This window comes from Mobula birostris, chromosome 9 (genome assembly GCF_030028105.1).
Source record: "Mobula birostris isolate sMobBir1 chromosome 9, sMobBir1.hap1, whole genome shotgun sequence".
Taxonomy (NCBI): domain Eukaryota; kingdom Metazoa; phylum Chordata; class Chondrichthyes; order Myliobatiformes; family Myliobatidae; genus Mobula; species Mobula birostris.
In genome coordinates, this window is record NC_092378.1 from 144001025 (window position 1) to 144018212 (window position 17188).

The 17188-nt window shown below is 43.7% G+C and overlaps 1 protein-coding gene across 4 annotated transcripts in view; it reads left to right on the top strand.

The window, feature by feature from the left end:
* The window catches only part of cacna1ha (calcium channel, voltage-dependent, T type, alpha 1H subunit a), a 510834-nt gene that overhangs the window by 409283 nt on the left and 84363 nt on the right, over positions 1-17188 (top strand). For all 4 annotated transcript variants that reach the window (XM_072269033.1, XM_072269034.1, XM_072269032.1 and 1 more), the window contains exons 17-20: positions 2390-2513; positions 2726-2794; positions 4558-4742; positions 15379-15505. In XM_072269033.1, the coding sequence (XP_072125134.1) occupies positions 2390-2513; positions 2726-2794; positions 4558-4742; positions 15379-15505 (505 nt within the window). The remainder of the gene's footprint in view (positions 1-2389; positions 2514-2725; positions 2795-4557; positions 4743-15378; positions 15506-17188) is intronic.

Below are 17188 nucleotides of genomic sequence, written 5' to 3' on the forward strand. Positions count from 1 at the left end.
CATGCCCTCTACTACAGGCAACAAGATGATAAACCTGTTCTGCACCCTCTCCATAACCTCCACATCTTTCCTATAATGGGGCAACTTGAAATGAATGCAATGTACCCAGAACGCTTTGCAAATGTTCATATTGAAGCATGAGTAACAGAGGGTGATGTTGATTAACCAACTCCTTTAGCCTCTTCCAGTGTTCAATATCACGATCAAAATCAGGGTCATTATCACTGTCATCTATCATGAAATCTTGTTTTGTGACTGCAGTACAGTGCAAGACATAAAAATCGCTGTAAGTCACAAAAATAAATAGTGTAAAAAAGGAATAGTGAGGTAGTGTTCATGGGTTCAAGGATCATTCAGAAATCTTTTGGTGGAGGTGAAGAAATTGTACCTAACACCCTGAGTGTGCATTTTCTGGCTCTTGTACCTCCTCCCAAATATGGGTGTGCCACAGTAGCATAGCGGTTAGCCCGACGCTATTACAGCTCGGGACGTTCAGAGTTCGGAATTCAATTCCAGCACCATTCTGTAAGGAGTCTCTGTACATCCTCCCCGTGGAATGCATGGGGTTTCCCCGGGCGCTCCGGTTTCCTCCCGCAGTCCAAAGGCGTACCAGGTAGGTTAACTGGTCATTGTAAATTGTCCCGTGATTAGGTCAGAGTTAATTGAGGTTGTGGGGTTGCTGGGGCAATGTGGTTCAAAGGGCAGGGAGGGCCTACTCCACACTATGTCACTACATAAGCAGGATAATGAGAAGAGGGCACGTCCTGGATGGTGAGGGCATTTAATGATGGATGCCACCTTCTTGAGGCACGGCCTCTTGGAGACATAGTCAGTAATGGGGAGTTTAGTGCCCATGATGGAGCTGATTGAGTTTACAACCTTCTGCTGTGCATTGATCCCTCCATACACGACAGTGATGCAGCCAGTCAGAATGCTCTCTACAGTACATTTGCTGAAAGTTGTCAGGCTTTGCTCTCTTACCAGATTTCCTCAAACTCCGAACGAAATACGGGCATTGGCCTGTCTTCTTTGTAATTGCATTAATATATTGTGCCTAGAATAGATCTTCAGATTTGTTGACCCCAGGAACTTAAAGGAGGTCTAAGCAATGTCAAGAAGGTAAATTAGGAGTCCTGATAACAGGGAGCAGAGAGGACTGCTAGACTTGCACTCAGAGGGAAGTCTTGAGTCCTGATAACAGGGAACAAAGAGAACTGTTAGACTCCTGCTGAAATGATTGATATGTTTCAAAGGTCTCAATGTACATTTAATGTCAGAGAAACGTATACAATATATATCCTGAAATGCTTTTTCTTCGCAATCATCCACGAAAACAGAGGAGTGCCCCAAAGAATGAACAACAGTTAGACGTTAGAACCCCAAAGTCCCCCCCCCCCAGCTCCCCTCCCTCCCGCGCGTAAACAGCAGCAAGCAACAATCCCCCCTCCCCCACCGGTAAGAAAAAGCATCAACACCACCACTAAGCACCCAAGCGTGAGCAGAGCAAAAGCAAAGACACAGACTTGCAGCACCCTAAAGACTACCTGTTCACCCAGTATTCGACATACCACAGGCTCACTCTCTCCCTAATAAGGGAGAAAGCGGTGTCTCCGTTTCACAGCGAAAGGGGAGGCATAACAAACAACTCACTCATTTACGGTGTTAAAAGTCCATTGCCTCATTTTTTCCAAGCTCTGTGCCCAAAGATCTCGGGTCTCTGGGCATACGGCCTTAGATCTTCCATCTCCCACGACACACCAGTCTCCAGCTCGGACACCAACCCCTCATTCACCCCCCCCCCCAATCTCCAGAGCCATGAGATCCCAGGCCTCCAAAGGCAAGGGGAGCTCTTAGGCCAAGCCCTTGGCATACTGAACAATGGCCAGTTGTGAAATCCCAAGAGCAGGTCCCATTCCCACAAAGAACCGTAGTCAGCATGTAACTCCAGGTCAGAGACTTCAAAAGAACCCTGAATGGGAAAAATAGAGATATTAAGGATGGAAATTATGGAAATAGAGCTGTTTCCAAAGATGCAAGCAAAAGAGTCGCTGTTAGACGCCATTAACGCTCCTAAATTCCACCTTATTTTAAATGATTGATCATGCACTGACTGTGGGATGCTAAGCAAAGTCATGTGAAGTTGTTTGTCTTGCTGTATAAAGATGAGCTCGGTATAACCTAAAATCAGAGTCCTGGTGATGGTGGAGACTGCTGCAGACTCTCCATGATATCACGTTAATAAACTCTTAAAGCGAAACTTAAATTCACTCTGGTGTTCTTAGTATTTCCATAACAAAGGGCTGGGATGAATAGCACGCTTCTGAACAGTAAAGATACTCTTGTTAATATTTGCAAATGAATGACTTGTCCTTATCTTCATTGGGTTAAGATTCCGCATTATGTGTCAGAAGGTCATCGCACACAAAATGTTTGATCATGTGGTACTGGTTTTCATATTTCTCAACTGCATCACCATTGCCCTTGAAAGACCAGAGATTGACCCTAGCAGTACGGTGAGTATCTTTCAATCCGTCTCTGCTGACTTTATTCATGCTTTCACTTCACTTCACTTTCTGCATATGATAATCACTTTGCTTACCTTCAGCATGCTTTGTACTGTTTTAGTAGTATAATTAGAAGTCTTGTCAAATCGATGGATGTGTTACATTCACTCCTCTTATCGAACACTTCAGAGCATTATTGCTTTCTTTTGCTTTCTCAACAGGAGCGGATGTTTCTGAGCGTCTCAAATTACATCTTCACTGCTATCTTTGTGGTTGAAATGACCCTTAAGGTAATCTCCCTTTTGGTTGCTTTGGTACTTCCTCACTTCATACACATAACCAATTGGATGACCAAAAAAATCTCCATTTGATGCTCAAAATACTCTGCAGGTCAGGCTGCATCTGCAGAGAAAGAAACAGTTAACATTTCAGGTCATTAAAGCTCTGAGGTAAATTCAAGAGTGTAGAATATAGGACTTTACAGCACAGTAGAGGCCCTTCAGCCCATAATGCTGTGCTGACCTTTCAACCCACTCTAAGACCATTCTAACATTTCCCTACAACATGGCCCACCATATTTCTATCCTCCAAATGCCTATCTAAGACTTTCTTAAGTGTCCGTAATGTATTTGCCTCTACCGCCGTCGAGTTGATCGTTCTCTCTGCAGTTTGTGAAAAGGAAGACGATTAACCCCTCTTAATTAATTCATTCAATATGTCTCATCATCCGACCTTGATGAAGCGTCTGATTTTTTCTTGAAGTCATCAAAGTTTTGTGCATCTGCACGTTTCAAAGTTCAAAGTAAATTATTATCAAAGTACATATATATCACCCTGAAGATTCATTTTCTTGCAGGCGTTCACAGTAGAACAAAAATACAATGGAAACAATGAAAAATTACACACAAACATTGACTGACAAGCAACCATTGTGACCCTTCTTAAAGTGAGAATACAGGCTGTGGACTGCAGTGATCATAGTTAGAAGTATATCTCGTAGTTTTCTGAGCTGCCCACATGTGAGTCACCATGTGTCACCAGTGCCGACTTATTCCACATGTTCTACACCTTTAGGGCAGGAATTGTCTGATGTGAATCTTATTACTTTTACTTCTGTGAAGTCATGTTCTCCACACCAATCGCACAGTCTAAGTTGAGGTAAAACTGGGTTAATTTTTTTTTATATTTCTTAACTCTACAACAATTATATCCTCTCAGATGCTTCCACAGAAGGTGATAAATTGAGTATCTCCCATCAGCCCTTATAACTCGCACAAATGCAAGATGAGGCATCAGCAATGTTTAATGGTGTCTCTTTCTTGTGCATTAGACACTATTTAACCAGAACACTTTACAATCTTATTGCTGTTGCCTATGTATAATTCCAGCCTTTCAGCTCTGTACTTTAACCTCCAATTAGTTTTATTCATATTTCACATCGGCCAGCAATGTTCTGTGTCAGTTCACAACATTCTGAGGTCTTGTTCATCTGTTACTGCAGGGTTCATAATGCTGACAATGATAATTCCTCCACTGTTTTCCGTGTTCAAAGTTCAAAGTAAATTTATTATCGAAGTACATCTCTGTCAACATATACTACCCTGAGGTTCATTTTCTTGTGGGCATACTCAATAAATCCATAATAGAATCAATGAAAGACTGGACCAACTGAGCATTCAACCATTGTGACAACAAACTGTCCAAATACAAAAAGAAAGAAAGAATAATAAATAAATTAATTAATTAATATGCGATAAATATTGAAAACATGAGATGTCCTTGAATGTGAGTCCATTGGTTGTGGGAACAGTTTAGTGATGCTGCAAGTGAAGTTGAGTGAAATTATCCCCTTTGGTTGATTATTGAGAGGTAATAACTGTTCCTGAACCAGGTGGTGTGAACCCTGAGACTCCTGTACCTTCTTCCTCAGTGAGATGAGAGCATGTCCTGGGTGGTGGGGATATCTGATTATGGTCACTGCATGTTAGTACATATAGCCACTGTTTTTGCTATGGTAAGGCGTTGTTCTATTGAAACTGTTCTATATCTTCAGGTGGTAGCCTTAGGATTCTTTGCTGGTGAAAGTGCCTATCTCCAGAGTAGCTGGAATATCTTGGATGGCATCCTGGTCTTTGTCTCTGTAATTGACATCATCGTCTCCCTGGCATCAGCGGGAGGGGCGAAAATCCTTGGTATTCTCCGGGTGCTCCGTCTCTTGAGAACTCTGCGCCCCCTCAGGTAAGGACATAGAACATTACAGCACAGTACAGGCCCTTCAGCCCACAATGTTGTGCTGATCATTTAGCCTACTTTAAAATCAATCTAACCCTTCCCTTCTCTGTAGCTCTCCATTTTAACCTTTAGTCTTTGCACACACTGATGGATGTGGCCAGTAGAAATTCTAAGGCTGTAGGATCCACAGGAGTTTAACATTTTTAGATCATTTACTTGCATACTACAATTTTGTCTATGAGTGTGTGTGTACAGTAGCAAACTGAAAGGCCACATGGATTGGGGTTCAAAATAATGTACAATTTATTTAAAAACTGATAAGCACTAGGAGACAGTAAAAGCTGATCTACCTGGTCATGAATCAGGTACAGCTTTCCAAGTTTGTTTGAGATGCAGTTTACATTCTGAGTTGATGAAATTACCAGGAAAAAAAATTCATAATAGAATGGTGGCCACAGGAAGACTTAATTAAGTTAAAAATACTGTAGGTGCTGATTACAGAATAAAACGATTATCCACAGGTCTAACAGTAAGTCCAGTTTTCTATTCCAAAACTGCGTGCACACTATGACATAATTAATAAATTTTCTGAAATTTTGGTGTTGTCACTGCTACATTCCATGTCCCTGCTTCTAAGCTAACACACACACAGTGCTGGAGAAACTCGGCAGGTCAGTCAGCATCTATGAGGAAGAAAACAGAGCCAAAGTTTGGAGCCTGATGAAGGGGATTGGCCTGAAACATCAGCTCCTTGTTCCTTTCTGTAGATGCCATGTGACCTGATGAGCGTATCCAGCATTTTGTGTGTGTTACTTTGGGCTTCCAGCACCTGCAGAGTCTCTTGTGGTAGTGATCTCTACTTCTAGGCTTTGCCTATGATTTCCTGTTTCCACATTTGCACAATCCACATCCCTATTTACTGGTTACTACCCTTTCTCCTACAGCAGAGTGTGCACAGGGCTGAGATCATGTGTCCATTTGAATGGAGGTGTGTTTGTGTGGGCCCGTGTATGTGTGTGTGTGTGCACGCATGTGTAATTGTCTGCATGTCTATGTGCTTGCGTGTGTGCACGTGTATAGTCACAGTCATAGTCATACTCATACTTTATTGATCCTGAGGGAAATTGGGTTTCGTTACAGTTGCACCAACCAAGAACAGAGTATAAATATAGCAATATGAAAACATAAATAATTAAATAATAATATGTAAATTATGCCAGATGGAAATAAGTCCAGGACCAGCCTATTAGCTCAGGGTGTCTGACCCTCCAAGGGAGGAGTTGTAAAGTTTGATGGCCACAAGCAGGAATGACTTCCTATGACACTCTGTGTTTCACCTCGATGGAACGAGTCTCTGGCTGAATGTACTCCTGTGCCCAACCAATCCATTATGTAGTGGATGGGAGACATTGTCCAAGATGGCATGCAACTTGGACAGCATCCTCTTTTCAGACACCACCGTCAGAGAGTCCAGTTCCATCCCCACAACATCACTGGCCTTACGAATGAGTTTGTTGATTCTGTTGGTGTCTGCTACCCTCAGCCTGCTGCCCCAGCACACAACAGCAAACATGATAGCACTGGCCACCATCCAAATCTATGGAAATATGCTTACATCTGCATGCACTTGTGTGTGTTTGTGTGCATGCATAGATGTATATTGTCCATATGTGCATGTGAAATGTGCTTTTCACTGTAACAACTCAAACCCGTAATGAACAGCTTGGAAGAATCATAAAAGACCATAACACAGAAACAGGTCCTTCAGTCTATCTAGTCAATGCCAAAATATTATTCTGCCCCGTCCCATCTTCTTGTACCTGGAACATAGCTCCCCATCGACCTTTCATTCTGTGCCATGCCATATATGTGGGCAATCATAGTCTTTCCATGACCATGATAGTTTTTGGCAGATTTTTCTACAGAACTGGTTTGCCATTGCCTTCTTCTGGGCAGTGTCTTTACATGACAGGTGACCCCAGCCATTATCAATACTCCTCACAGATTTACTGGCTGGTGTCAGTGGTCGCAAAAGCAGGTCTGGTGATATGCACCAGATGCTCATACGACCATCCACCACCTGCTCCCATGGCGTGACATAACCATGATCGGGAGGGGTAAGAAGGTACCATACTTTCCCCAAGGATGATCTGCAAGCTAGTGGAGGGAAGCAGTTCCTTATTTCTCCTTTGGTAGAGATGTATCTCCACCCCGCCATCCAATAACATTCCATACACCTCCCATCCATGTACTTATCCAAACTTCTCTTAAACGTCAAAGTAAAATGAGATAAAGGCTCATACTTCTCCCATTTTACTCATTCTCCAAGTTTAATTTAAATGGATTTAATGTATTTTCCAACATAATTTTCATGAATTATTGAAATCAGAATAATTTCCAGTCACCTGTTGTGTCCGTGCAGGTTTCTGCCATCCGTGAAATTTATGAAATATTGTTGTTTGAACCAGAAGGAAATTGACTTGCCTCATTTTTTTTCTGGTAAACCTAAAAAAATTGCTGTAGGGTAACTTGATATTAAATTCATTTCATCAAGTTTTTCAAAGTCAAATGGAAGAATCTAACATCAGGTACTCTTTCTCTTTGGTTACTCTGTGGGACAATTTTCTTCGTTCACTCTTAAAATTAAGCCAGAAATATTCACTCAGTGGTCACTTTATTGTTCACATCTGCGCACCTGCTCATTAATGTAAATATCCAATCAGCCAATCATGTGGCAGCAACTCAATGCATAAAAGCATGCGGACATGGTCAAGAGGTTCAGTTGTTCAGACCAAACATAAGAATGGGGATGAAATGTGATCTAGGTGATTTTGACCATGATTGTTAGTGCCAGACAGGGTGGTTTGAGTATCTCAGAAGCTACTGATCTCCTGGGATTTTCACACTCAACAACCTTTAGAGCATGGGTTCCCAACCTGGAGTCCACAGACCCTCCCCTCCCCAGTTAACGGTAGGGGTTCATGGCATAAAAAAAGTTTGGGAACTCTTGCTTGTGAGCTTACAAAGAATGACAATAGACAATAGGTGCAGGAGTAGGCCATTCAGCCCTTCGAGCCAGCACCGCCATTCACTGTGACCTTGGCTGATCATCCACAATCAGTACCCCGTTCCTGCCTTCTCCCCATATCCCTTGACTCCGCTATCGTTAAGAGCTCTATCTAACTCTTTCTTGAAAGCATCCAGAGAATTGGCCTCCACTGCCCTCTGAGGCAGAGCATTCCACAGATCCACAACTCTCTAGGTGAAAAGGTTTTTCCTCCCATTCTAAATGGCCTACTCCTTATTCTCAAACTGTGGCCTCTGGTTCTGGACTCCCCCAGCATCGGGAACATGTTTTCTGCCTCTAGTGTGTCCAATCCCTTAATAATCTTATATGTTTCAATCAGATCCCCTCTCATCCTTCTAAATTCCAGTGTATACAAGCCCATTCGCTCCAATCTTTCAACATATGACAGTCCCGCCATCCCGGGAATTAACCTCGTGAACCTACGCTGCACTCCCTCAATAGCAAGAATGTCCTTCCTCAAATTTGGAGACCAAAACTGTACACAATACTCCAGGTGTGGTCTCACCAGGGCCCTGTACAACTACAGAAGGACTCCTTTGCTCCTATACTCAACTCCCCCTGTCATGAAGGCCAACATGCCATTAGCTTTCTTCACTGCCTGCTGTCCCTGCATGCTTACTTTCAGTGACTGATGAACAAGGACACCTATAGCTCGTTGTACTTCCCCTTTTTCTAACTTGACACCATTCAAGTAGTAATCTGCCTTCCTGTTCTTGCCACCAAAGTGGATAACCTCACTGTTATCCACATTAAACTGCCTCTGCCATGCATCCGCCCACTCACCCAACCTGTCCAAGTCATCCTGCATTATCACGACATCCTCCGCACATTTCACACTGCCACCCAGCTTTGTGTCATCTGCAAATTTGCTAATGTTACTTTTAATCCCTTCATCTAAATCATTAATGTATATTGTAGTCCCAGCACCGAGCCTTGCAGTATCCCACTAATCACCACCTGCCATTCTGAAAGGGACCCGTTAATTCCTACTCTTTGTTTCCTGTCTGCCAACCAATTTTCTATCCATGTCAGTACCCTACCCCAAATACCATGTGCTCTAATTTTGCCCACTAATCTCCTATGTGGAACCTTATCAAAGGCTTTCTGAAAGTCCAGGTACACTACATCCACTGGCTCTCCCTTGTCCATTTTCATAGTTACACCCTCAAAAAATTCCAGAAGATTAGTCAAGCATGATTTCTGCTTTGTAAATGCATGCTGACTCGGACCGATCCTGTTACTGCTATCCAAATGTGCCACTATTTCATCCTTTATAATTGACTCCAGCATCTCCCCCACCACTGATGTCAGGCTAACTGGTCTATAATTCCCTGCTTTCTCTCTCCCTCCTTTCTTAAAAAGTGGGATAACATTAGCTACCCTCCAGTCCTCAGGTATCAATCCTGAATCTATAGAACATTGGAAAATGATTACCAATGCATCCACGATTTCTAGAGCCACCTCCTTAAGTACCCTGGGATGCAGACCATCAGGCCCTGGGGATTTATCAGCCTTCAGTCCCATCAGTCTATCCAACACCATTTTCTGCCCAATGTGAATCTCCTTCAGTTCCTCCATTACCCTAGGTCCTTTGGCCACTGTTATATCTGGGAGATTGTTTGTGTCTTCCCTAGTGAAGACAGATCCAAAGTACCCTGTTCAACTCGTCTGCCATTTCCTTGTTCCCCATAATAAATTCACCCGTTTCTGTCTTCAAGGGCCCAACTTTGGTCTTAACTAATTTTTTCCTCTTCACATACCTGAAGAAGCTTTTACTATCCTCCTTTATATTCTTGGCTAGCTTACCTTCGTATCTCATCTTTTCTCCCTGTATTGCCTTTTTAGTTATCCTCTGTTGCTCTTTAAAAGTTTCCCAATCCTCTGGCTTCCCACTCATCTTTGCTATGTTATACTTCTTCTCTTTTATTTTTATACTGTCCATGACTTCCCTTCTCAGCCACGGTCGCCCCTTTCTCCCCTTAGAATCTTTCTTCCTCTTTGGAATGAACTGATCCTGCACTTTCTGTATTATTCCCAGAAATACCTGCCATTGTTGTTCCACTGTCATCCCTGCTAGGGTATCTTTCCAGTCAGTTTTGGCCAGCTCCTCCTTCATGACTCCATAGTCCCCTTTGTTCAGCTGTAATACTGACACTTCCGATTTTCCCTTCTCCCTCTCAAATTGTAGATTAAAGCTTATCATATTATGGTCACTACCTCCTAATGGCTCTTTTACCTCAAGTTCCCTTATCAAATCTGGTTTATTACACAACACTAAATCCAGAATTGCCTTCTCCCTGGTAGGTTCCAGTACAAGCTGTTCTAAGAATCTATCTCGGAGGCATTCCACAAACTCCCTTTCTTAGGGTCCAGTAGCAACCTGATTTTCCCAATCTACCTGCATGTTGAAATCCCCCATAACAATGGTTTGAAAAACAAAAAGACATCCCACGAGGAGCAGTTCTGTGGGTTAAAACATCTTGCTAATTAACAAGGTCAGGGGTGATTGGCCAGAAAGACCATGATCTGCTACTACTACTATGTCGACTCAGGCCTAGGGGGCCAGCGTCAGGCACGATGATGGACTCTCCATTTCTCCCTCTCCCTCATCAGTGTGTTCAGTTCATCTACATTAGCCTCACTGCTGTCTTCTAGGAGCGCGTTGACCACAGTCTTGGGAGGGCGCCCAGGGTTCATCCTCCCATGCTTGGGCTCCCATATGATGACTAGGCTGGCAGGTAGCTCGGGGTGGCGTAGACAGTGCCCCGCTAGTTGCAGTCTTCTCACCTCGATTTTAGTGGTGAGCATCGGCAGGTCGTCATAGAGCTCAACGTTCGTCATGTGCTGTTGCCAACTCACGTCAAGAGCCATCCGGAGCATTCGTGTATAGCAACCATCTAGAGACTTTCGCATTGTCTTAGTGAGTGTCCACATCTCACATCCGTACGTGAGAATGGTCTCTATGACTGCTATGAAAATCCTCTTTTTAAGCCCTCTGGTCAGGTTCGACTTCCAGATTTCCTTCATGTCGTTCATAGCCCTCCATGCCAGTGCCTTCTGTATATCTTTATGTCCTTCTCCGAACTCATCATACTTCAACTGAGGTACTTGAAGTCAAAGACTTTCTTAATGGTATCATTCCTTATGGTCTTGAGAGTACCTTCGTCGCAGTAAAACACCATGTACTCTGTCTTTTTAGCATTTAGGAGAAGTCCAACTTTATTGCGCTCATGATCTGCAGTATAAACAAAAACTAATCATTCACCTGACAAACTCGACATACCACAGGGTGTCTCTCTTCCTAAGTAAGGAGCAGAGCGGTGTCACTCAGTGAGAGGGGAGACTTAAACAAAACAACTCACTGATTTGTGATGGTGGCAAAAACAGGAAAATAGATTATTATCTGAATGGTGGCCGATTAGGAAAAGGGGAGGTGCAACGAGACCTGGGTGTCATTATACACCAGTCATTGAAAGTGGGCATGCAGGTACAGCAGGCGGTGAAAAAGGCAAATGATATGCTGGCATTCATAGCAAGAGGATTCGAGTACAGGAGCAGGGAGGTTCTACTACAGTTGTAAAAAGCCTTGGTGAGACCACACCTGGAGTATTGTGTGCAGTTTTGGTCCCCTAATCAGAGGAAAGACATTCTTACCATAGAGGGAGTACAAAGAAGGTTCACCAGATTGATTCCTGGGATGGCAGGACTTTCATATGATGAAAGACTGGATCGACTAGGCTTATACTCGCTGGAATTTAGAAGATTGAGGGGAGATCTTCATTGAAACGTATAAAATCCTAAAGGGATTGAACAGGCTAGATGCAGGAAGATTGTTCCCGACGTTGGGGAAGTCCAGAACGAGGGGTCACAGTTTGAGGATAAAAGGGAAGCCTTTTAGGAACGAGATGAGGAAAAACTTCTTCACACAGAGAGTGGTGAATCTGTGGACTTCTCTGCCACAGGAAACAGGAGAGGCCAGTTCATTGGCTATATTTAAGAGGGAGTTAGATATGGCCCTTGTGGCTGAAGGGATCAGGAGGTATGGAGGGAAGGCAGGTACAGGGTTCTGAGTTGGATGATCAGCCATGATCATACTGAATGGTGGTACAGGCTCGAAGGGCCAAATGGCCTACTCCTGCACCTATTTTCTATAAAGTCTGCTGCATCGCTTTTTTTTTCGGGGTTCTCCAACTCAAGAATCAGCAACAAACTCTTCCCCCACCAATGAGAGGGAGAGATTGCTCGCAATTTGACAAGTACAGAGCCGAGAGCTGGTCTGCCATTCCTGATGTTCCGTTCTCTCCTGACACTTCAGTCAGTGGCGCCCTCATAGAGTCAGTTTATCCACAGGGCCGTGAGGCCTCGGAACCCCTGGAACCCCAAAGGTGTGCTTGTCTTCTAGGCCGTGTCCTTGGGACATCGAAAGGCAGCCGTCGTGAGCCCCCAGGAGTGGGTTCCACCACCGCAAAGAACCGAGGCCTGAGTTTAACTCCAGGTCAGAGACTCTGACAGAACCCCATCCGACCTGAAAAAGAAAAAGAAGAGACATCAAAGGCAGAAATTAAACTGTTTCCACAGATGAGCTTGAAGGAGTCACTGTTAAGTGCCATCGTAGTTCCAACCCTTACCAGATGCAACCAGATGCAATCTCCTTGTTTCTTTGAATCATGCAACTTTAATCTTGTTATGTGAATTAATATGTAATAACGGTGAGGTAATAATGTGATTTTCTCCAAACATCCAAACCTGGCAGGTCAAAAGAAACCGAATTGTAGTCTGCTGTCACAGACCTAGCAGTAGTGAGAGTTTGATTTATTATTGGAATCTGATAGGAGAGGAGAGATGACCATGGGAGGAAGAGAAGGAGGAGGAACACCAGAGGGAGGTGATGGGCAGGAGAGGAGAAAAGTAGGGGTAGGAGGGGAGCCAGAATGGGGAATGATAGAGAGATGGGGGAGGGGGGAAAAGTAACATCCATGTACAATAAATTATGCTTGAGGAGGTCAGTTTTCATTCTAAACCCCAGCTGACTTTTACTTTCAATATCGTCAATGCTTTTGTTAACTTTTTCCAGCTGTGACATTAGAGGCAATCTTATAAAAATCATCTCCTTTATATCTAGCTAAATGATTACTTGTTCACTATCATTAATAGTTCAAAGTTCAAAGTGAATTTATTATCAAACTATCTATATGTCACTATGTACTACCATGAGATTCATTTTCTTGCAGGCATTCACAGTGGAACACAGAAATATAATTGTATCAGTGAAAAACTACAGACAACCAATGTGCAAACAAGACAAACTGTGCAAATATAGATATTATGTGCACCACAGCCCTGAGGAGTCAGTGGATTGGGTAGAGGGAGAAAGAGAGAGTTTGAAAGATGTGAGTGGGGGCAGTTGGCAGATTTTGTGTGCCACAGTCCTGAGGTGAAATCAGATTGTGTAGAGGGAAAAAGAGTTTAAAAGAACGAAATGTAGGCATTCAGCTCAATTTGCATGCCACACTTCCAAAGGAGACATTGAATTGCACAGAATTGGTAACTAGGCAAGTACCAATAAAAAAGAATTGAGGCTTAGGCAGAGCAGCTATTGTGGGAGTGGTCACTGTGTGGGTGGGCCTCTGCTGGAGTGGGGAGTTGAGGCTTGGGCTCATTGAGACTTCGGCGATGAGACGCATAGGCCGTGGGCAGATTTTTTTCAATATTTAATCTTTCCTTCTTCCTTATTGCACATTTAGAGCAGTGGGAATGCCAGGTAGGATAGTGGAATGCTCCTTTTTCTGGATGTGGGAAGGCAGGGAGACCTCCAGTGCCCCTGATGACAACTGCAAGAAGTGCATCCAGCTGGAGCTTCCACAGACTGTGTTAAGCAGTTAAAGCTAGAACTGAATGAAGGGAGGTTGAGGGCTTGATAGGCAGGACATACAGGGAGATAGTTACTCCCAGGATACAGGACACAGGTAACTGGGTGGCCATCAGGAGGAGGTAGCCAGTGCAGAGTACCCCTGTGGACATTTCCCTCAACAGGCACATTTCTTTGGATACTGCTCGGGAGAGATGACCTAGCAGGTGAAAGCCTCAGCGGTCTGGCTCTGTGGCTCAAAAAGGAAGTGGGGAGCTTTGCGGGAGAAGCCAGAGTGATTACAGATGGTTGCCTCTCTGATTGGAGGCCTGTGACTAGAGGTGTGCTACAAGGATTGGTGCTGGGTTCATCTACATCAACGATCTGGATGTTAATGTGGTAAACTGGATCAGCATATGTCACCAAGATTGCAGGTGTAGTGGACAGAGAGAAAGACTTTCAAAGTTTTCAGTGGGATCTGCACGAGCAAGAAAAATAAGCTGAAAAATGGCAGATGGAATTCAATGCAGACAGCTGTGAGGAGTTGCACTTTGCCAGGGTAAGTCTTATAAAGTGAGCAGTAGGACACTGAGGAGTGTGGTAGATCAGAGGGATCTGGGAATACAGATCCATAATTCCTTGTGTCACAGGTAGATAGTGTCGTAATGAATGTTTTCAGTACACTGGTCTTCATAGATCAATGTACTGAGTGCAGGGAGTTGGGATGTTATTTTGAAATTGTATAAGATGTTGGCAAGGCCTTATCTGGACTACCGTGTCCAGCTCCGGTCACCTACCATCAGGAAAGATGTAAATAAGATTAAAAGAGTGCAGAGAAAAATTTACAAGGATTTTGCCAGGACCTGAGTTATGAGGAAATATTGGATAGCTTTGGACTATATTCCTCGGAACGCAGAAGAGTGAGAGGAGATTTGATAGAGGTATGCAAATTTATGAGGAGTGCAGATAGGCTAAAAGCAAGCTGTTTTTTTTCCCCCAATGAGGTTGAGTGAGCCTACAACTGGAGGTCATGGGTTAAGGGTGAAAGGTGAAATGTTTAAGGGGAACATGAGAGGGAGCTTCTTCACTCAGAGGGCGGTGAGAGTGTGGAACAAACTACCAGCGCAAGTAGTGGATGCAGGGTCGATTTCAACATTTAAGAGGAATTTGGATAGGTACATGAATGGTACGGCTATGAAGGGCCATGGTTCAGGTGCAGGTTGAGGGGATTAGACGGATTAATTGATCAGCACACTAGATGGGTTGAAGGGCCTTGTTCTGTGCTTTAATGTTCTGTGACTCTTAGTAGATAGATAGATAGATAAATAATACTGTGAACATGAGTTGTGGAGTTCTTGAAAGTGAGTCCATTGGTTGTGTTCAATGACCAATTCAGTGTTGATGTGAGTAAAATTATCCACGGTGGTTCAAGAGCCTGATGGTTGAGGAGTAATAACTGTTCCTGAACCTGGTGCTATGAAAACTGAGGCTCCTGTACCTTCTTCCCAAAGACAACAGCGAGAAAAGAGGATGGCCTGGGTGGTGGGGGTCTTCATGATGGGCGCTGCTTTCTTGTGGCAGTGCTCCTTGCAGATGTGCTCAATGGTGTGGTGGAGTTTTCCTGTGATAGACCAGGTTGTAACTTTGGGAGCTTCCATTTCCTTTGACAAAGATTACTGACTACAGTTTCTTCTTTTTTTTTCCAGAGTCATCAGTCGAGCTCCTGGTCTTAAACTGGTAGTGGAAACCTTAATCACTTCTCTGCGACCTATTGGGAATATTGTCCTCATTTGCTGTGCTTTCTTCATCATTTTTGGAATCCTGGGGGTCCAGGTATATTTGATTTGTTAATGGGGGGGAGCAAAGCATTTTCTTTCTCTGACTTCAGCAGCTCCGACTCCAACGACAATCCCATTCCCCGCCAACCAAGGAAAATGACTTTCCACCAAGTAGTTCAAGCTGGATTTAGATGGAGGACAAGATATCCTGTGCATCGCACACAAAATGCTGGATGAACTCCGCAAGTCAGGCAGCATAAATGGAGGAGAATAAGCAGTCTACATTTCAGGCCAAGACCCTTCATCAGGACTGGAAAGGAAAATGGAAGAAATCAGTTTAAGAAAATTGGGGGAGGGGAAGGTGGTAGGTGATAGGTGAAACCAGGTGAAGGGGTAAGGTGGGTGGGTGGGGGGGGGAGGGGATGAAGGAAGAAGCTGAGTGGTGATAGGTGGAAAAGACAAAGGGTTGAAGAAGGAGGAATCTAATAGGAGGTGACAGTGGACTGTGGAAGAAAGGGGAGGAGGAGGGGAACCAGAGGCAGGTGATGGGCAGGTGAGGTGCAGAGAGCTGGAGGAAGAATGAAGAATAAAAAACAAAAGGGGAGAGGGGTGAGTTTACTGGAAGTTGGAGAAATCGATATTGATACCTTCAGGTTGGAGACTAATCAGTTTGAATATAAGATTCTGCTCCTCCAAATGTCCCTTGGCCTGATATATCGATGGCTTTTCCCCTCCATACATTCTGTCTGACCTATGAAGTTCCTCCTCCATAGATTCTGTCTGTCCTATGGAGTTCCTCCAGCATTTTTGTGTGTGTCACTCAAAATTTCCAGTATCCACAGAATCTTTGATGTTTAAGTTATATTATGTTGCACCAAGTGACAACGTACCTTCATGAAACTTCATCAAACTTCTAAATTATTTTAAAAGTACAAGGGGTGATTGATAAGTTCATGGCCTAAGGTAGAAGGAGTCAATTTTAGAAAACCTAGCATATTTATTTTTCAACATAGTCCCCTCCTACATGTACACACTTAGTCCAGCGGTCATGGAGCATACGGATCCCTTCTTTGTAGAAGTGGTCCACAGCAGGGGTGATTGATAAGTTCATAGCCTAAGGTAGAAGGAGATGAATTATTAACTTCAAACTTTCTGCATTATCACTCAAAGAGTTGAACTGCACGTGCATGTAACGAGAGCGTCTTGGACCTCCAGGTGGTCCATAGCAGGGGCGATTGATAAGTTTGTGGCCTAAGGTAGAAGGAGATAAGTTATACTGCTCTTGATACATGCACCTGTGGTTCAAGTCTTTGAGTGAAAATGCAGAAAGTTTGAAGTTAATAACTCATCTCCTTCCACCGTAGGCCACAAACTTATCAATCACCCCTGCTGTGGACACTTCTGGAGGTCCAAGACGCCGACTTCTACAAAGTAGGGGTCTGTATGCTCCACGACCGCTGGACTAAGTGTGTACATGTAGGAAAAATAAATGTGCCAGGTTTTCTAAAATTGACTCCTTCTACCTTAGGCCACAAACTTATCAATCACCCCTTGTACAAATTAAATCGGTTTAAGGCGTGTGGAGTAACTCAGCCTGGCAGTTAAGGTGGTTCTTTGCCACCTGATCTGATACAACTTTTTTCCTCTTGAATCTTTGGGACCCTCTTTCACAAAAATGTAGAGTCTTGGAATATTTTTAAGAAAAAAATTCTAATGAGGAAGGGAGTGGGAAGATACT